The sequence below is a fragment of the Camelus dromedarius genome, chromosome 14 (assembly GCF_036321535.1).
Source record: "Camelus dromedarius isolate mCamDro1 chromosome 14, mCamDro1.pat, whole genome shotgun sequence".
NCBI classification, from domain to species: domain Eukaryota; kingdom Metazoa; phylum Chordata; class Mammalia; order Artiodactyla; family Camelidae; genus Camelus; species Camelus dromedarius.
In genome coordinates, this window is record NC_087449.1 from 34,124,089 (window position 1) to 34,145,497 (window position 21,409).

Genomic DNA, 21,409 nt, shown 5'->3' on the forward strand with positions numbered 1-21,409 from the left:
AGGGAACATGCTACATTTTTCTTCATATGCCCTTTTTATACTTTACATACTGTTAGGTGAACTTCTTCTGTGCTTCCTGGTTGCATGTCATTTTATTACTTTAGAATTGGAGTTTAATTTTTGTGTCAGCAATTGAGGAGTGACACAGGCTGTACCAACTAAGTGCACTCATCTTCCTTCTGGAGTCATCTGTGGTTCATAGCATGTTTGAAGTTAAACTTATTTGTCTCTTCTCATTTGATGATATTTTTAATAGTGAAAGAATGTCAAATGTGAGTCACTTTTTTTGAATTAGAGTTACAGAAGAGGTGTGGAAGTCATGAGTTTCTTGGTTTGCTTGCATCTCTGTTAGCAAATTTCTCAGTAATTAGGTGATATAAGTTACTCTTGGTGATAGAAGTGAGACTAAGCACTAATTTTTCATTTGTTGACCTTTCAAATTGTCTGGCCAGGCTTAGCTCATAAGTCAGGTTTGTACAGCTAAAATTCTAGTGAATATTTGTCACATTTAGAAATCTATTTTAAAATGTCTAATCTAACTTAGAATGATAAGGATCTGCGTATCAGTGAAACATAGTAAAACAGTAAGGAGTATATTTGATACAAATCTATGATTAATAGAAAAGAGAATAACATTGAATCCTAGTAGATGAATTTTGGTATTGATAGTCAAAACAAAACAAGACACCTGAGGACTGTTAACACAGTGTAACATAAAGAGATATAGAAAGAATTATTTGCCAAATTTTATTGGGTATCTGTTTATCAAGTTGGCTTTTAGGGTAATGGTTTCATTTACCTAAATGATCTTGATGTGCAGGTGCGAAGGGGCATAGTATGAAATAGCACTTGGGTTTAATTGGAAGTCTCCTGATCAATAGCTTCTATTAGCTGGATTCATATTTAAGCAAGTCATTTATTATGTTTCCTTAGCTATAAAATGGGGTTAATAACAATATCTGTCCTACTACAACTCAGTTTTCAGATTAGTTTTGAGAACTGACTAAGAGATTTAAAAGTTAGTAAATTGTAAATCATATAAATGTAAGCAGATGGGATACTATGAACTTTTAGGTTTCTTCTTCTGGTGTGCAAGTTGGTGACATACATTAAGTTCATAGCAACATAAGTATTAGTATTAAGTTTTATGTTCTGCTAATAAGGTCCTCAGTTTATCTTAGTTTACATATTCAGGTCTCAGTTTTAACATTTCCTGATGGTGATTATTCTGTTATTTGTCGATCTGGTTGTGGCATTGGGTGTAGATCAAGTGTTTGAAGGAGCAATTATTTTTTTGCCCTGACTTCAGCCAGTTATATAAGACATCAAAAATGGAGATTGAGCCAGGGTGAAAGAAACTCATTGGGAGGCTCTCCATCTTTGAAGAACATATTCTGTTGAGGAAGTAAATTATAAAAACAGCTTACACATATAAAATACCATAAAGTTTGTAGAGTGACTTCACATGCAGTGTTTATTTCATTTCATGTTTAAAGTGGGAAGAGCAGAGATGACTTCTCTATTTTGTAATGAAGATCTTGCAGCTAATAAAATAGCAGAGCCCAGAATAAACCCAGCTACGTTTTCTAAATACAAATACCATTCAGAGACCAGTTTTGACATCCTTATTGGTGAAAAAAAAACTATATATAAAGGATGTCATACGAAGACAGTTTCATATATAATTTTTACTATGGAACATGCTGAGCAATTGATTTTACTTTAAATAGACGCTAAAAATGTTACTAAATGTAAATATTTGTTGAATTAAACAAAATCAACCACTATCATAATTCTGTGATTCAACAAAAATTTGTATACTTACTCTGTGCCAGATGATACAAATAAATCGCCATCCGTCTTCCCCCAAAATTTATGCTTCACTGGAGGAATTAGTTTATATCAATATCTGCTTTACTACAACATTCTGGACAGACTCAGATCAAGTGATGAAGACATTGGGATCTGAAGTGGTGATATATATTATGGAACAACAGCTATTAGAGAGTTTAAGGGAAAATGTCTTAGTATATAACTAGGTGTGTGTGTGTGTGTGTGAGAGTGTGTGTATATAAAGATGCATTAGATATGATTTTCTTAAATGAATTAAGTGTTAGTAATACCATAAAGTATATAACCATATAGTGCTTTTAAACAGTTTTAATGCTTTGTCATATGCAATTTTATAGCAAATAATGTTATAACTGTGCACTTTTTGTTTTTAGAACATCATAGGATCAAGTCTTGTTGCAGATTTCTCTGCTATTAAGGAACTAGATACCCTTAACAATGAAATAGTTGACCTACAGAGGTATGTAAAGTAAAATTACACCTGACTATTTAATACACATACATACTCTTTTCTGTTTCTAATGTATATCTTGGTAGATACTGCTTAATGTGGTTAAGTGCTATGGTACTTAAAATGGGAATCGGTGTACCTTATTTCATTAAATCTATAGAAACCTTTAATTGTAGGATGCAGTACTTTCTTATGTAGCACTAAAAAAAGAAAACTCACTGCCAAATAAACGATGACATTCCATCAAATATAAGGTACTATTTGATTTTGAACAATGAAATATGTATATCTTAGAATGAATGAAATACATTCTAAATTTTCCTCCAACTTTAGATATTTGAATAGCATATTAGGAAAACATTATTATTTAAAACATTTTATGGAAGGAATGTTAAATGCAGATACCATGCCAAGAATTTTCACAACTGTTATTTCATTTGATCTTCACCAAAACTTTGTGACTTAAGGTAGATATTATTGTTTCTATTTTACTGTACGGAGTTAAGATGCTTAGGTTATTTTACCCAAAATCATACAAACCTGTCATTAGTAGAACTAATACCAAATCTCAGAACTGCTTGATCTGGAATTGAATCTTCTTTCTTATACATATGTAGTGTGTAGACTAGACTTGAATACAGTTAGGTTTGAATCTAAATACACCAGATACTATCGGTATTTCCTAATTTCCTTATTCCCTGGAAACTATAGTAATACTCATTTTAAAAATATCCCTCTAAAATTACCTTTTAAAAAGTGAGACCATTTTTCCATCTATAGGGCATTGGACTTAAATATCATTTTAGTTACACAAAACCTTTTTTTTTTTTAACCTTCACAACACTAAAGCAGGTAATGGCTGATACTTCATTTTACTGATAATATTGTGACATAAGGAGATTAAATAATTAATAATATTGTGATGTAAGGAGATTAAATGATTTATCTGGGCTATATGGCAAGACCTTGGGAATGCTCTTTCCTCATCTATGAGACTACACTGAGATTGCTGTAGAGAAACTTATTTATGATTTTTTTCAGTTCCAAGAAAGAACTCAACCCAGGCTAACTTAAGTGAGAGTGAATTTATTCACTTGTGAAACTAAGCTCTCTCAGAAGTAGAAATAGCTTAAGGCATAGCTTCATCCTGGGGTTCAAATAATAAAATCAGTTCCCTTACTCTCTCCATTTCTTGTTTCCACTTTCATTGGGTTGTTCCATTCTCAGATAGACTTTCCTATTATGTTGTCAAGCAGGTTATAGCACACTTAGTTTCATGTACTTATTATTTCAAATTTAGTAGAGTGCCTGTCTTCTGGCATTTCCTGCAAAAAGCCCTAAGATGCATTCTGATTGTACTGGTTTAGAGCCTTACCTACTCTTGAAACAGTCAATGACCAGGGATGTATAGTTTGCCTATTTGCCATGAACTCTGTCCTGGGAGGGGTGGGGAGTGAAGGTTAGTTTTCTGTCAAGACCACATGGAGGAGGGGGTGTCCCCACATAAAAATTCTGTCAGAAGATGGAATGAATTCTGGGGAGGTAAATATCCACAGAAGGCAGTATAGCTTCAAATCCATAGTAATTTTAGTGATCACTCTTAGTATCATCTACCTCCTTGAAAAATATGACTTGACATTCTGTAAACTTAGTCTGGGCACTTTTTTAAATGTCATTTTTTAGTTTTGACATTTCTGCCTTCTACTAAATTCTACCAAATTGTCATTTCCAGCTCAAAAATTCTCCTTTGCCCATTACATAAAGCTTCTAATATTCGAATCCTAGAAAGTAAAAAACTAACAAATAAAAACAAACCCTTGGAGATTATATAACCCAGTTTCTTACTTTCTCATGAAAAAAAAAATCAAATCCAAAGTCATACATCAAGTCAGCAAAAGTGCTGGCTGACACCCAAACCTGGTTGTATAATTTCTAGTTCTACATTCTTTCTATTATGTAAGTCAGCTTCTCATTAAGATTTAGTGCATTTTTACTTCGATTCAGATTAGAAGTAAACGTTTAATTACTGAGTCTGTAATGATGTGTAGACTTCATTTTCCTATGGTCCATAAATGGTCCATTAACATTTTTGCTTATCTTATGAGTAATGTGCATGGAATAGTAGCTAGATTTGAAAATATTTGTCATCTGTGCCTCTCAAGCTATGAAAATAGATACATACCCCAGTATTCTAGGGCTTGCTTGATTTCCACAGTAGTTATTTTACATGAAATGTTTTTGTAGTGAGTTTTAATAGGAAGTAGAGCATCACACATAAGATGTTCTTATAGGTACAAACATTTGTTATATTAGTTACATTTTGTTCAGCTGAGCTTTCACCTACTTCTAGTAACCATAATTTAAGTTGTACTAGTGGCAGTTTTACATAGTGAATTACAGCTAACTACATAAAAAGAACTTATCTAACATTTTGTGGCTGTCTTGTTTAGAAAATCATAGAGCTTCAAAACGTTATTAAGTTTTAAATTGTAGTCACATTTTATAAATGTGTGATACATTTATACTTGATTTGACACTTGTGAAAATATTTTCCCTAGGCTTTTATTTTAGGTGAGATCTACAATGTAGGCAAACTTCTATCATCTGTCAACTCCAGTAATGTCATAGTAACACTCATCTACTCATGCAGAAATTATGGTTGTTAAAATTCACTTTTGTAAATGGTTGTATTAGGTCACTACCACCAAGTCTTTAAAAAGAATATTACATTATAAACCTTGGCTTTTGTTATTATGAAAAACAGCTCTTTCTTTGTAACAGGAGTACTCTTTAGCCTTTAAATCTTTTATTAATATATCAGGATATGATGTGTATAACTACAAAACAGGAAAAAATAATGTAAACAGATTTTGTTTGTGGCTTTTACTAAATTGTTATCTGACAAAAGATTAGTCCCTTCTTATTTGTATGGTTTTTGGATGAAAATATTTAATTTTAGTCCAGGGACCAAACCTGTAAATAAACAGCATATATAATATGGAATTGTAATGAGTGTGTAATGAATATGGTGTTTTACAAGATTTGTTTTTTCCCCCTCAGTGATGGTTATGATACACACTCATAAAACTTTAGAAAATACAGAAAAGAATAATGAAGAAAGGAATGTGTTTCTTAGAATAATAATTTGTTTTGAGCATTGAAAATCAATGGAGATATAAAAAGCAATATATAACCTCAAGAGTTAGTTGGGTAAAGAACATTCTTTGTTATCAGTCAGAAAATGAGGTGTTGTTTTTACCTCTAGTTCACTAAATTGTTTCTAGTTGAAAATATAAAACATTGAGAGCTTGAGGCAGGATGACTTTTTTGCCATTTGTTTCTTTAAATTTTTTATATGGTTCCTTCAACATTTGCTATATAGTGATTTAATTATGTCAATCAGATTAAATTAGTGTGATATTTTCAACTTAAGGAAAAGCGATGGTTGTGATATAATAATCTTATCAAATATCTGAGCTGCAGACCTGTATTTTTCATTGTCTAACTAGTGTTTTCATCTAAATGTCCAGTAGGACATGACTTCTTAATCTTCCCTTGACCACTGTCCTGTCTTGTTTCTCTCTCTCAGTGACATCACCATTTATCTAGTCACTCAAACTAGAATCCTGAGATTTTTCTTCTTCTATTTTGAAATGTCTTTTGAAATCACTCCTACCTTCTCTCCTTTGCTTGATCAGCTCCTCCTTATCCTTCAGATCTCACCTCAGACATCATTACCTCTGGAAGGGGAAGCCATCTCTTGACTACTTTTACCTCCCAACCTGCATACCTATCAAACCTTATTTAAGAGCCTGTCTTACATAGTTTTTATATTTATGCTTGTTACAGCATTTATCATATGTTATTATAATTGTCTGTTTTATTTGGTTATCTCACTACACTGTGTACTTCTTGATTATAAGGACTGTTTGCTTGTTGACTGTTATATCCCTACTGCTTATCTTATATAATAGATGATAGATAGATAGATAGATAGATAGATTGATTATGTAATAGATATATGGAGAAAATAACTTGTTCAGTATTGTTGTAATCTGCCCTGTCCTTTCTGCTTTTTCTGTCTTAGTTTTAGCCTTTATCTCATATCTGGATCATGGCGATAAGCTCCTAATTGACTGTTTGCTTTGAGTCTTTCATTCCTTGAGTTAACCTTCCTCCAACTGATACATAAAATACAACTCAGACCGCTTAGTGACTCCCCATTACCAACTGGATGCAGTTCTCTTTTCTGAGTATGGCACACAGTCCCTTCTGTCTCTTTCTTCATGATGTTCCCTTAACACTCTGACCATTCTTTTGTTTTAGCCACCTCTCACGGTGAAGCAGACTGTCTCTGCTGTGATGCTGTAAAGCACTGGAACAGACGCTGTGTGTTTGCTCTGCACTCTCTGTGTTAGCATAGTCCTCTAATCTGCCATTTCAGCTTCTTTCTTCTTCTCCAGCTATGTGGTGGGTGGGCTTATTACCTCTCACCTCAGCATGCCATCAATTTTTGATTATTCTGTGCCTCAGATCCTACTAGTCCCCTTTTCCTGAGCACACTTTTACCTTATAAACTTTTCTTCATGCTTTAAGGCCCAGCTTAAAAGTCATCTCCTTTGTCAGAGCTTCCCTGAAACTATGATTGCTAGTTGCTCTTTCCTTTCTATTTACAGAGATTTTATTCCTTTGTAACAGTACTCACCACATTTTAGTGTGGTCTTTTTTTTTTTTAATTTGAACTCCAGGGCAGGAACTATGTCTTATTCATTTGGATATGACTAGAAATTAATGCACACAGTGCCTGACACCACAGAATTTTATTATAGGTTAGTTGGTTGAGTGAATGAATCAAAGTATGTTAGACATTTTAGAATATTTCCAGACTAGAAACCATCACTGAATGATGAAACAAAACAAAGGATCTTCTAAATAATAGCTTATTTTGAAGACTATAGAAGATTTTATAGACAAAAGGATTTTTAATCCTTACAGAAACATTAAAGCTATTGGACTGATTTTTCGTATTTTGCCAGACTGTTCTTGTGTCAAGAATTTCCTTTGAGAATCTGATGAAGGCTATTAGACTCTGCCTCCAGAAAAAAAGAACGTGTGTATCCAAGTACACCATTTTGCATTTATTTCGGGAATTCCCAGACCCTGAAAAACTATCCATGGACCCATTTTTAAGAACCCTTACTCTAAAAGTAAACTTTCTCAAATAGAGAAATTCTTGGCAATGAGAAGGCAAAATATACCAAGAAATTGGCTCCATCACTTAGTGTGGTGGTGATGGATTATGCTGAGGCAGGAGTTAATATTTATTTGTCTCCTACCAGCTTCTACTTCTTATCTCTGTCCTTTTAGCAAGAACATTCAGAAGTAAAACCTACATCCTGTCAGGCCAGTTTGTTATCCTGATCTTGGACTAGTAAATAGGATAGATGATTACAATAATAGTTATTAGGCATTGTGCTATGCCTGCTTTATACAAATTCTCTTATTCAATTCTTGCAACATGGCTGAAGGATAAGTAGTTTTATCTCAATTTTTCAGATGAGGAATGGACAAATCTCCTTTTCTAAGAAGCTTTCCTTGATAGCCACCTTAGCTCAGAGAGAGAGCACTCAGTTTCCTTTTCTCAGAATGCTTACAATACTTAATTATATTTCTTTCCCCAGTAGTCTCTGAGCTCTGTGTGATAGCACAGACTCTCTTATTTCCAATTAGGCAACATAGTGTAGTAGTATTTCAGAGCATGGACCTTCTGGCCAAATTGCCTGGTTTGACTCTTGACCTGACTTAGACAAGTTACTTAACTATCTGTGCTGCAGTTTCTTCATCTGTAAAATGGAAATATGAATAATATCATGTAAAATGCCTAGTTCCTGGGACATGGTAAATTCTCAATGCATGTTAGTAATCATCATCCTCCTCCAAACCTAGCTCAGCACTTAGAGCACAGCATTCATTGAAAGGTGTTCAGCAGACATTGGTTGGAGTAGCAGACCAAGTACTCTCTTCTGGAGCTGGAGACTGGAACTGTGTAGCCCGGAAGCCAGAATCTGTGTTCCTAAATGTATAGATCTCTACCTCAGTCATATTTAAGAACTGATTTTAAAAAAAATACTTAAGGCTATGGTAGCATATGGTTTGAATTTTTTTTACTATGTTTTTCGTTTAGTTCAGTTCAAATACTGTGAGAAACCATTAGCTCTGCAGAGGGCATTGCTTACAGTATCTAATCTGAAATTCTTTTGCTTATAAAATCCAACCTGATCTGTTTCTGGCCCTGTGGTACTGATACAAGAAGGTCTCAATTGTGACTACTTCAGCAGTGGCATTGCTGAGTGAATAAACGAAACTCTAGGTTGTGGCATGCATTTGTTTTGGTAATAAGGAAGCACCTTAATTCATTTTCACATAAAGTGTATAGCTTATCATTTAAAACCTTTGCTTAGGGAGACTTCCCTTATTTGAAACCTTCCTTGCTCAAGTCTGAGTCTGTGCTAATGCAGCAACCACTAGCTACATGTGGCTATTGAGCTCTTGAAATATGGCTGATCCAAATTAAGATGCACTATTTGTATAAAATATACTGGATTTCAAAAGAAGAATATAAATATTTTGGGTATCTTGGATTAAATCAAATATAATAAAGTAAATTTCACTTGTTTCTTTTTAATATATAGCCATTAGATCATTTAAAATTACACGTGTGGCTTGCTTTATATTTCTATTGAACTGCTCTGTTCTGAATCAATTGTATTATATAAAAATTATATTTTATTTCCTTGCATTATTTTGTGGCACTGGTAGCTTACTAAGGAGCACTTACCTCTATTAAGAGAGCAATCATTTTTAAGATGTGTTTTAGTCTGTCTTTGGGAAACAAAAATGTCTACCAAGAAATTTCAGCTGCTAAAGGATTTAGGAGTCAGTCTCCAGCAACACATTTAAGTACTAACTGCCATAATTCTGGATGCTTGATTACAGCTTTCCAAAAAGCCAGTAAATGTTGTACATTTATACTAGTAAATAGAATAATGAGAATAATAATAATAACAGCTCACATTTATTAAGCACTTACTGCTTGTTAGGCGTTGTGCCAGAGTATTTCTAGATGTAACATAAATTAGTTCTCCCCATCAATTTTATTATCCCTTTTTTTTAATTAGGAAAACTAAGTCCTAGTCTTAGTTTTTTTTCTTCTTCTTTTTTTTTTTTTTTTAGTTTTTTTCATCTTATTTTGTCTTGCTAGATAAGTAGAATAAATTAATTATTTGGAGTTTGCAAAATAAACTTTTATTTCTGCTTTAAAAAAATGAACCATCTAATTTTGGATCCTACCACTGACAGGGTAGTGGTCATATGAGCCACACCCCAGAGTTTGTGTTTTTCCTAATTCCAGTTAGGCTGACTTATTTTTCAAAAATAAAATTCACTAAAACAGCCAGCCTCTTAGGAACTAAGAAGTTTAGTTATTCCCATAGGACCAAATACACTTAAACTTTTACAGCAATTATCTTACAGTTTTATAATTATTGGCTGTGTTTGTTTTCCTAGCAAACTCTAAATAGGGGCCTAAATTTAATCTTATTTGGCATATAGTAGATATTCAATAACTGCTTGTTGAAAGAATGAAATAATACATAGTCATATAGAGATTGTATATTTTAGGGAATTTGTTAGCAGAATTAAAAGCTTAAGGTACAAAATAATGTCTTCACTCTCAAAACTTTAAGTTTTTATCAACTAATTATGAATTCTTAGAGTAAAAGACCATCTGACTTTCAGACTGGTTTGAATTACAAGCCAAGACTTCTCAACTGTCTGTAGTTGTTACTCTAATCTAGCTTGAGGCTTTTGACAGTTCCCAAGATAAGCAGAGCCAGAGTGTTCTATTGCCTTTCTAGTAGTTGTCATCAGCTTTCTGAGTAGTAAGAGCCTCAGCTTCCTCCCTTTCCCCACAGAACAGAAGCCAGCAGAGAAAGAAGAGCTATGTTGTTAAAATAATGCCATTCAGAATTCAAAAAAGCATAGCTCAGAAATCTTTAGGGACTCCCACTGCCTGTGTATTAAAAGTCTGTAAGTCTTTACCTAGTACTGAAGTTCTTTTATGATCTTACGCTGACCTACCGTTCCAGCTTTATTTACCACACATAAACCCTCCATCTTAGACAAATTAGTCTACTATCTAGAATTTTCTCACCTCTGTGCTTTTTTATTATTTTTTTATTGTGGTAAAATATACATAACATAAAATTTACCATTTTAGTCATTTTTAAGCATACAGTTCAGTGGCGTTAGGTGCATTTACATTGTTATGCAGTTTACCACAGTTTATCTCCAGAATTTTATTATCCTAAACCAAATGCTTTCATAGGACTTGATATCAACTTAACTTCAATTGTATACAAAATTCTATTCCTATTAGCTCTTTTCCTTCCACTTTTGTTGCTGTTGTCATAAACTACATCTTTATACATCGTGTATCCACTAACATAGATTTATAATTTTTTTTATGCATTTGTCTTTTAAATCTTATAGAAAATGTAAAGGGAAGTTGTAAACCAAAATTACAGTAATACTGGGTTTTGGTTTTGTCCATATATCTACCTTCACGGGAGAACTTTATATCTTCATATGGCTTCAAGTTACTGTCCAATAGTAGCCTGTCATTTCAACCTGAAGGATTCCCTTTAGCATCTCTTATAGCACAGGTCTAATGGTAATGGAGTTCTCAGCTTTTGTTTATCTGGGAATAGCTTAATTTCTCCCTCATTTCTGAAGGACAGTTTTGCCAGATAGAGTATTTTCATTTGGCAGGTTTTTTCTTTCAGCATTTTAAATGTCATCCCACTGCCTTCTGGCCGCCAAGATTTCTGCTGAGAAATCCACTAATGATCTTATTGCGGATCCCTTGTACATGAAAAGTCTTTTCTGTCTAACTGCTTTCAAGATTCTTTGTCTTTCAACAATTTGATTGTAATTGTCTCAGCATGGGTTTCTTTGGATTTTCCTGCTTGGAGTTCGTTGAACTTCTTGGCTTATAGATTCAAGTATTTTTTCAAATATGGGAAATTTTCTTCTTGGTTTACCTCTTAGTCTGCCATTTTGCTGACATCCTCTGTGCTTTCTTGTATAAGCTCTCCTTTGCATTTGAAATGCCTTTTTTCTGCTCAACATTCATTCTTTCCTTCATGGCTTAGCTGAAGTCTAACCTCCTTCACAAAGCATTCCTAGACTGAAATAATTTCTGTTGAAATACCGTATAATAAACAAAGCACTTAACTGTCTGCACAGCTTATTTTTGCAATTCATGATCCTTCCTTCACTGATACCGGAGAAGCCTTTTCTGACCCTCTCTGAGGAGAGTCGGGTAACACGGGTCTTCGGTGTTGCCACGGCACCTTGTACCTGTGTGGTACCCAGTACACTGCATTGCGGGTTATCTTTCTATGTTCTTCTGCCCAACCTCACACAAACATTTAATGGCAAGTAGCTGTCTCATTGTTTTTTTGTATCCCTAAAGTGTAGCACAGTGACAAGTATGTAGTAGAATTCAGTATTTGTTTGTTAAATAAGTAGGTAGGTCTTAGAATTGCATAAGGATATATTGGGTATCATTATATATTTTTCACTCACAACATCTCCACATATAATGTGTAAAGTAAGTATTATCTTCAATTTGCGTTAAGGAATTGGCTCACATGATTGTGGAACTGACGAGTTTAAAATCTGTAGATTAGGTTAATAACTTGGAGACTTAGGGAAGAGTTGATGTTGTAGCTCACGTCTGCATACAGTCTGGAAATAGAATTGCCTCTTCCCTGGGGGAACCTCAGTTTTTTTCTCTTAAGGCCTTCAACTATTGGTTGAGGCCCACCACACCATGGAGGATATCTACTTTACTCAGAGTCTGCTAATTTCACTGTTAATTTTATCTGAAAAATACCTCTACGGCAACATCCCAACTGGTGATTGACCAGCTATCTAGGTATCATGACGTAGGGAAGTTTAATACATAAAATTAACCATAACAAGCTGATAGGATCCAGGGCCTAAGCCCTACAAAAATTCTGTCTCCCTGCCTTTCACCTCAACTTCTTTATGAAAATGTAATTATTTTTAGGCAGAAACAATGAATTCCAACAGCACTTGGACTCACATTTGCCCATCTTCATCATTTCACAGGGATGATTTTTCTTGAATGAGTGAGCTAATCCATGTAAAGTGCTTACCACATAACACCTATGACGCAGTGAATGCTTAATAAGTGCTAGTTTCTGTAAGTAGTAGTAGTAGTAGTAGTAGTAGTAGTAGTAGTAGTAGTAGTAGTAGAAAATATGGTAGGGGTAATAGTGGTTTTCCATTAATTCTAAATAAAGCATCCTAGATAAAGATTTTGACTGCCTTGACTTTTATCATGGGCCCAGTCTTGAGGCAGTCTGTGTGATTTTGAGGTGGGAAACTATGATTGGTTAAGCTTTGCTCAAGAGCTAATCTCTGGCCAGTCGTTACTCAGAGAGGCTGAGTCTGTAAAAAGATGGCATCTTTTACTTGAACTATATGGGTAGAAAGATAGTAGGGAGAGAGCAGCAGTCTCCTAAAAGCAGAATTGCTGGGTCCTAGGAGAAGGGAAGGTCAACCAGAACAAATAGCTGTTGTTATAGTGATTTAACAAAGATGATCTGTGATAGAGCAGTATTTGAATTCTGGACTGTTTGACTCTAAGTCTAATGCTTTGAAAACCATACAATGAGTTTCTAAAAGTAGAGAGTAGTTATTTTGAATATTTAGACAAGATCAGTGTTTTCTAAACTTTATGTACCCCCATAATTCCTTTTAAAAAGTTTAAAAGTTACTCCATCAATATTTAAAATTCTGAGTATTGCTAATATAATGAGCAAAATGAAGCCATAGCATAGACTCAAAGCCTGCCTTTTTCTTAATTACATGATACCTTGTACATATCACCTTGCATATCTTAAGATGGTAGATATTAGCATCTGCATAGTGAAAAATAGTACTCAAGCTCTGAATAGTTATGTGACCTAATCAGAGTCAGAAAAGCTGTTTCATGGCAGAGCCAGATTAGAATCCAGGTCTCCAGTTTTTAGTCCTATTTTCTTGTTCTCTGTAAGACCCAAATACCTTACTGAAGACTACATGATAAGAAGAGCATGCTTTTCTGTGTTTGCTTGTTAGATTTATTGGCAGTTAAGCTACCTAATAATGAGGACATCTTTAGAGTTAAAGGCGCCCAAAGGGAAGGATAGTTATAGAGGTTAAGATTCTGTGGAATAAGACAGAATAGTAATTTGGCATCTTTGAAATTATAATCTAAATTGAGAAAATTATTTTACTTTCAGTCTGGTTTATGGGATAGATTTTCTTTCATAATTTTTTCAATAGGAAGTAATATAACTGGTCATTTTATTATTTTTAAAGTTTTCTGTTAAGTAATATATGTTATACTACTTGGTTTTGATAATAAAAGGAGTTATTATGAGACCAGAATTTTACTAGATAATAGTGGGTTGAATATTAAATTTAATTGATCTCAGACTAAGAAAAATTAATACCTGAAGATTCCCATATTGTATTTCATTTGATGGTCTTCAGGATGTTTGGAGACATCACCACTGCTCCCCATCCCTCCCATCCCCAAAATTATGAAGAGAAATTTGTACTTTCTAAGCTTTCTCCATTTTACCCAAACATAGACTTGTATTTGCTGGTTAGAGCCGAGAGTCCTCTATAATCTGTTTGCTTTTCACACTAAGTGAGCTTTCCTTCTTCTTTTGTTCTCCCATTCTTGTGTCTTGGCTGTGTTGTCAGCTCATTGCCTCATTGCATCCCTCTATTCTGGTTTGCACACTTCATCTTCTGAGCAAACACTGTCAGCAACAACAATTAACAGCAGAGCAGAAAGGATTGAATACACACGTGCACATTAGTGTGTGCAATTTTGATCTATAATTCTGTGTAGTGTATTCTGTTTTTGTTATTATCTACTGACCTTGTGTAGAATGCCTCTGAGGATTTGGGATGGGAGGAGGGGGCTAGTTTTACAAGTGACTGATCTTTGACATCTTGCAGCGGGATTGAAAACACTCTTCTGCTCACTTAGGGAGGGAAAAAAACATTTCCAAGATTGAAAAATTTCCAAGATTGAAAAATTTCCAAGATTGAATGTGCAGAATTTGTGGAGTATATTTAGATTTTTCTTCCCATGTTTTTCTATTTTTAATTTTACCTATTTTTATAAGGGTTGGAAGTGCAGGATGACCTTTGCATAATAAGTAGATAGAGGTTTGGGAGGAAAAGGCTGCAACAACGATTCGCGTTGTAAGGGAATGTTTAAAATCTCCACAACATCTTGACCCACATTGCGACCCCTCTGACAAATGGTTATTGAGCTCCTTGTACATGTCAACTTTTTGAAAATAACAGTTATGCAAATAGCTTTATTATCGTGCTTTTTTTCCTCCCCTACAAATCTTAAGAATATTGTGCCTGCATATCCAAAACAGTTGATTTTTGTCTGCATTTAAAATCTCACCTCAAAAAGGTGAGAATTATAAATGTAGCATACAGCTGTCTGTTAAGTGTCTCCTTTGGTATAATTTTCTCACCTTACTTTATGCTGTAGCTTAATGGAGCCAGGCTTCTGTTGGGGTTATGTCTGGGAGGAAACTGAAGTATAGTCATAAAGCTCTAAGAAGAAACTCTGCAGTACTAGTCTAGAGGACTTCTAGAATGCCATCCTCCTTCTTCATATTACCTTCTTTTACTTTTCCCCCACCCCAGAATTCTATGGCTTTTTCTTTCATTCTGTGGGAAAGAAAAGAAAGTGAAGGGAGCGGTGATGGGGGACGGAGAGGAGAGATATTTCAGTACAAAGGGGCATTTACATTTATTATCAGAAAGTAGCTTTATTTTGTATTCTGAATCTAAGGTTGCTTAGAATTCATTTATTAGGAATCTAGCTCTGGTAGGAGCGTTTAAGAATTTAGATGATATTTCAAAGTAAAAGTGGATGCTAGCATGTTTGATCTGAAGAGTAGAAGGAGATAAATGCTAATGTGATTCTTTTTTTACTTAATTATACGTTGCTTTATATATTTGATCAGTGGGTATTGATAGGTGGTCCTAAAATAGCTTTTGAGCAGATGTGGTATATGATAGAGCAAATGGCCTGTGTATTGACAATCTTTTCTATTTTCTCTGTTGTTTCATTCTAAAATAGGTGTACACAAGGGATTTAAGGGGAAATTAACACTTGAGTAAATGTCCTTTTCCTTAATATTGTTGACTGTGTCTATTAGCAATTTTCATTTGATTTGACAGTGGTACTTAAGGGTTAAGCTTACAGAGCTGATGCAACCCCTCCTTTTTTTCACCAGCAGTTTTCATTGGACAGTATTTCCATAGCAACAGTGAGATCAGTGAAACCTGAGTGTTTCATTGATTATTTTCTCCTCTTCCTTTTTTAATCTATTCTCTTTTCACCACATTTTAGTGAGAAAGCGATTTTTTTTACAAACAGAGCTTATATTGATTTCTGTTCTGTAAATAATTAAAAGAGGGTAGAAAAATCTGCCCTTCATTTAAAAATTGAATGTTTCACTATGTATTTAAAAAGCGATTCAGGATTAGGAGGATGGATAACCATACCGGCTGTAGCTGATGTTCTCAAATATTCTTGCATTGTTTGCTGGTCTTCTAGGGAAAAGAATAATGTGGAACAGGACCTTAAGGAGAAAGAAGATACTATTAAACAGAGAACAAGTGAGGTTCAGGTAAGTGAACTGTAAAACTCATTATTCCATTTCTGATTTAGAAGGATTCATTTTAAATGTGTAGGGTCATTTACTGTGTGATGGTTGTATTGATGAGTAGGTCAAGGGAATACCTATTATTTATGTGATATAAATATTTATCTTTTGCAAAATGATTATTTTTCTCCTAATTCTGGCCTGCAAAGATTATACAGCATGAGAAAGCAATATTTTTCAACATAAATGCCTAGTTTTAAAAGTATTTTAAAGATAATATTTATCTGCATATTATATCCTTAAAGATAAGTTTGAATGACTTATGATATAAATACTATTATACCAATAAAATTAAATGAATGAGATCATCATCATCATCATCATCATCATCATCATCATCATCATCATCATGAAAATGCAATTTGCTTTTTCATGTATGTGAGATTTTGTTAGCCAGGAGACCTAGTATTTTAAAGGGTTGTCTCCCATAATTCTTGATAAGGTGGGAAATGATATGAAACAATTTAAAATAGCATTTTATAAATTGCTTAGTAGCCAGAATATCTTAAACTTCGGCATAAAGAGATTTAATTCATTTTCATTAAATACTCTGTTAAGTAGCTTCATTTTACAAATAGAAAAGACAATAAAACCTCAGTTTCTGATTGGGAAATAATACAAAAGAAATACTTCAAACATTAAAAATATAGAAAATTGGGCAGTGTTGCATTTAGAACAGTAAGCAATGCATGTGACCATGTTCCTGGGGCACTGTTTCTTGAGTGCGGCACCAACACATACAGGAGGTTGGATGTCAAAGCACTGGTAGCAGTTGCCAGTAAGAGCTTATGGATGGGCATTTCTTAACATGTTACTTGTATGTTGAATTCTCTTGTCCTGATAGTTTTAAATGGGTGAAAGCTCTGAAATTGTTAGATCCGTTATTTTGTTTTGATGTAGCACATTCACCAGAGATTGTCTATCAGGTGGACTATGCTAGGGTGGGGAGAAAGATTTACTGAGGAATTGAGGAAGAAGCCAGAGAGAAATTTCTTGTTAGAAGTTGTTTTTTTATTATACTTATTATATATCCTGTGATTTTCCTAAAGGTGATGTGAAGCCAAGAGATCATCTCTAATATATTTCTCTTTGTGGTAGTGAGATATGGGATGGTTACTTCAGTTTTATTTTTGTGCAGTTTTTGAGCCTCTTAAGAAATGCAAAAGAGTCATAGATTTTAAGCTATTATTGCTGAAAATAGCTTAGGAGTGGAAGATGAAATAATCTACAAAGTTTTCTCAGGCTGAAGAGATAATGTTACTGATATAATATTGGACAGTTTCTAAATTTAGCCAGGTTGTGTTTCAAAGTACAGAGGTTTTTGCAATGGAGAATATTTTGTTATTTGTGTACATCTATCTATGGTTTTTCACTATTGCATCTTTTGAGGATATGAGTTTTAAATAGACTGTTTAGAAGAACACTAAAATTTACACTGTTCTCGTCAGGCTAAATGGGCTATCCTTGAATATTTGATTTTTTATTTTTACGGAAGTTTTATTTTCAGTCAAAATGTCATTGCTATATGCCTGTCTTTCTTTACTTAGTGGTGATGGTAAAGTATCTGTTAAACCTTAAGCTTTACTGAATCCAAAATGTGTACTTGGCAGAGGCAGTCTAAATTGTTGAATTTTTTGCATAAGGTGCTATAAATAAAAGGTATCTTGGAGCATGGTTAATACAGGCCAAGCTGCAATGGTTGAACATAAAAGCTCATTGAAAAAAAAAAAACATTGGATTAAAGCTTTGCATTAGTAGATTCATTAGTCATTCCACCCCAATATAGGTGTCTTTGTATTATCCATGGCAGTGAGACACTGGACTGAGGATGGCATGGAGAATTGACATCTACAAGTAATTAAAACTTTTCATTTTAGTTTTCTGAAGCACAAGACAACTTAGCAGAAGGTGGTAGGAAGTATAGTTCATTACCTATGTAGTTAACTCTGATTTACCCACTAGTGATGAGGCACTTACTAGGAATGATATGGATAATTAAAATCTGTAACTAACTCAAATTCCTAGTGCTTATTTTCTGATTTTTCTAGCAAAAGGCAGTTTACTAGAGCTATTAGTAAATATCAGAATCAAAGAACTTCACTGCTTCTTTCTGACCTCACTTTTTAATGTAGGTGCTAGTAGGAAATGCCAAAATGAAGAAAGACATCAGCAGAGAAGTAATGGAATTTTGAACTATCAATAAGTGTCTGATGGAGGTAGAGAGTATAGTTCAGTGGTAGAGTGCCTGCTTGGTGTGTACATGATCCGGAATTCAGTCCCCAGTGCCTCCGCTAAGCGGGAAAATAAAAAGTGGCTGCCTAATCCAAACTTAGCTTTTCTGAGTGTTCTTGCTTTTCTCCATGTTTATAATCACCGGTAATGATTATATGAGTTTATATCTCGAGCACAGAAACCAGACTTTCAAGAAACCTTTTCAGATATGACCAAAGCAGCAAAACACTCTCTCTTTTCTATTAACTTACAGTTCAAGATTTTTTTTTCTTAAGAACAAATGAACAATTAACTTCAAATTTTACTTCATGAGATGATCACTGTTAATTCAAATGAGGTACACTGCTAGTTTGTTGACTTCTATGGGAAAATTAGGCCCAACATGATCTAAGAGAAGCAAGCTATGAAAGGACATTCTATCTCAAATGTTTATGGTTTGGGCTTTTTGTTGTTATGGGGAAAGGGTAGACCCACATTCTTTCCCACCTTAAGCTGCATATGTATAATTTTATTAAATTTTTTTGGAGTAACCAGCAAGGGTTTAGGAATTCATCCTGATATGTATGCTTTCTTCAGTTTTGCATATTTTATAGGAATGACTTGGTATCAGACAAACGTGAATTCAGTTCCTATTCTGTCTTTTGAAAGATTTATGGTCCTAAGTAAGAAATATAAGCATTCTACACATTAGATTTTCCTTCTGGGACATGGGATAATAAAAACACCAGAGTTTACTGTTAGAATAAAATGAGATAATGCAGGTAAGGTGCCTCAGAGTCATTGGCACAGGGTTAGAGTTCAGTGTAAGTTCTGAATAGTAGTATTATTCTATGTCTTGTCATCTTATCACTCTCCTTTCATCATCAAGCTTTCTTCTCTTACTGCTGTCTTCACATCAGGCTGTCTGCTTATTGGACTTACCAATTTGAAAATACCTTTTTTTTTTTCTTAATGTGTTGCTATCACTTTAGCTACCAACCTGTTTTTCTCTATTTTTTGTTGCTTTGTGTGGCCCCTTTCTCCCTTCCTATCCTTTCAGTAACTCTATTTAGTTTCCTGTTCACCCATCCACTGTGCTTAATTTTTCTTCCCAGGACCAGGAATAATCTTAAGGCCAAATCCTTTGGTCTTTCCTGCATTGGTTACTGATTTCTTGGGTTGCACTCTCCTAGATATTCATATCCCCACCTCTCTGACCCTTTGCTTGTGCTGCCTTTGCCAGGGACTGATGGACACACTCTCTGCACCCACCCCTCTTCAGTTTTTTTTTTTATTCCCCCTGCCATCCATATACTGATGACTCACAAATATTTATCAAGTCCTCAATTCTCCTGAGTGCCAGGGTCACATCTCCAGTTAGGTACTTTGATGTTTATCATTTCAAAGTCAGCTTGTCAAAAAATGAGTCTCATCATGTTGAAAAAATATTGGCTTCAGGTTTTGAACTTTTCTATGTCAATGTTTTTCGTTCTCTGTGATGCCACCATTATCACCTAACATCTGAAATTTTGAAGTGGCATTAAAGTGCTTACTCCATATTCTTCTTGCCTTTCTTCCTAAACCAGTTTCAGTATTACCATTCTCAGATGTCATACCTCCTAAGTATATGAGAGGTAGGAAAAAAGATGAGATACAGACTTTCCTCTTGTACTACTTATTGTTTGATTGTCTGCTTTTGAATTAGGTGCCATGCACATCCTCTTTCTTATTCCCACCCTTACACCTTTTGTTGAAATCTACCGCTGCTTATGTGAATTCTACCCATGCCTTAAAGTCCAGCTCAAATGTCACCACTTTCTTTTTTTTTTTTTTTAATTTTTTTATTATTGCATTATTTTAATTACTTTATTTGGAGGGGGGGGTAATTAGACTTATTTATTTTTAGAAGAGGTACTGGGAACCAAACCCAGGACATCATGCATCCTAGGCATGCACTCTACTACTTGAGCCATACCCTCCCCCCATCACCGCTTTCTTAAATTTTCCCTTCTCTGTCCCTTCAGTCTACACATCTGTCTTTCCTGTGTTGGAACTCCAAGAGGAGTGTGTATCCACTTAAATTGCACATCCAGTATGTTCCCTTGCTATGCTAGTTTGGTGTGTATGTATACAGATTCCAATATCTTCCAGCCTATATTGTGAGCTCCTTAAGCTTAGAAATTGTACCTTGGATCATATCTTTCATGATACATGATAGTATATTGCTAGATGCAGGTAAATTTAAGGAATGTGTTGACAATAGAAATGAATAAACTTCAATTTTATGCATGAAATTAAAAATAGGACAAGACACAGCCAGAAACCACGGGCAGAAATGATGGGAAGCACAGCTGATACCGTGAAGAGTCATACTTTTCCATATTGTTCCTACTACCTTCATGCAGGAGAAGCTCCTGATTATTTATACTTTATCAATAAAGATTTAGTAACTTATAGTAATCGCCTATTTAAAAAATTTTAATTCACTTAGTTGGTATTTTCCCTAGATGAAGAGGGATGACTTATTTTGGATGGAAATAAAATTAGATACATGAGCTCAACATTCTTTTCCTAGCGATAAAGCTCTTAGAACATGCTGAGAAGCATATGATTGGGAAATAAAGGCAGGCTGTTAGTGAGGTTTTCCAACACCCACCCTAGCTTAAAAGACTCCTTTTCTGGTCTTTGATTTAAACATCTTGCTCTATAGTTGATACTCCTTTATATTAAGAATATTCTGGGGGAGGTATAGCTCAAGTGGTAGAGTGAATGCTTAGCACGCACAAGGTCCTGGGTTTAATCCAGTACCCCCTCTAAAAAAAATGAACAAGTAAACCTAATTACCACCCCCCCAAAAAAGAATATTCGCATAACTTCCATTTTGAAAATTAGGCCAACATAATGAATGTACCGATTGTTTCCACTTTTGGATTAGTCTTTGGAGTGTTTTTTTACTCAGTTAAATAATTAGCATTTTCTGTAAGATTAGCAAAATGCTTAGAGTTCCCCTTGTCTTCTTTAATAATTCTTTAAGTATGGGTATACTAGTATA

The 21,409-nt window shown here is 34.4% G+C and overlaps 1 protein-coding gene across 3 annotated transcripts in view; it reads left to right on the top strand.

The window, feature by feature from the left end:
- The window catches only part of EPS15 (epidermal growth factor receptor pathway substrate 15), a 122,962-nt gene that overhangs the window by 55,021 nt on the left and 46,532 nt on the right, over positions 1-21,409 (top strand). For all 3 annotated transcript variants that reach the window (XM_031465112.2, XM_064493592.1, XM_064493594.1), the window contains exons 12-13: positions 2,226-2,311; positions 16,038-16,110. In XM_031465112.2, coding sequence (XP_031320972.1) covers positions 2,226-2,311; positions 16,038-16,110 — 159 coding nt within the window. The remainder of the gene's footprint in view (positions 1-2,225; positions 2,312-16,037; positions 16,111-21,409) is intronic.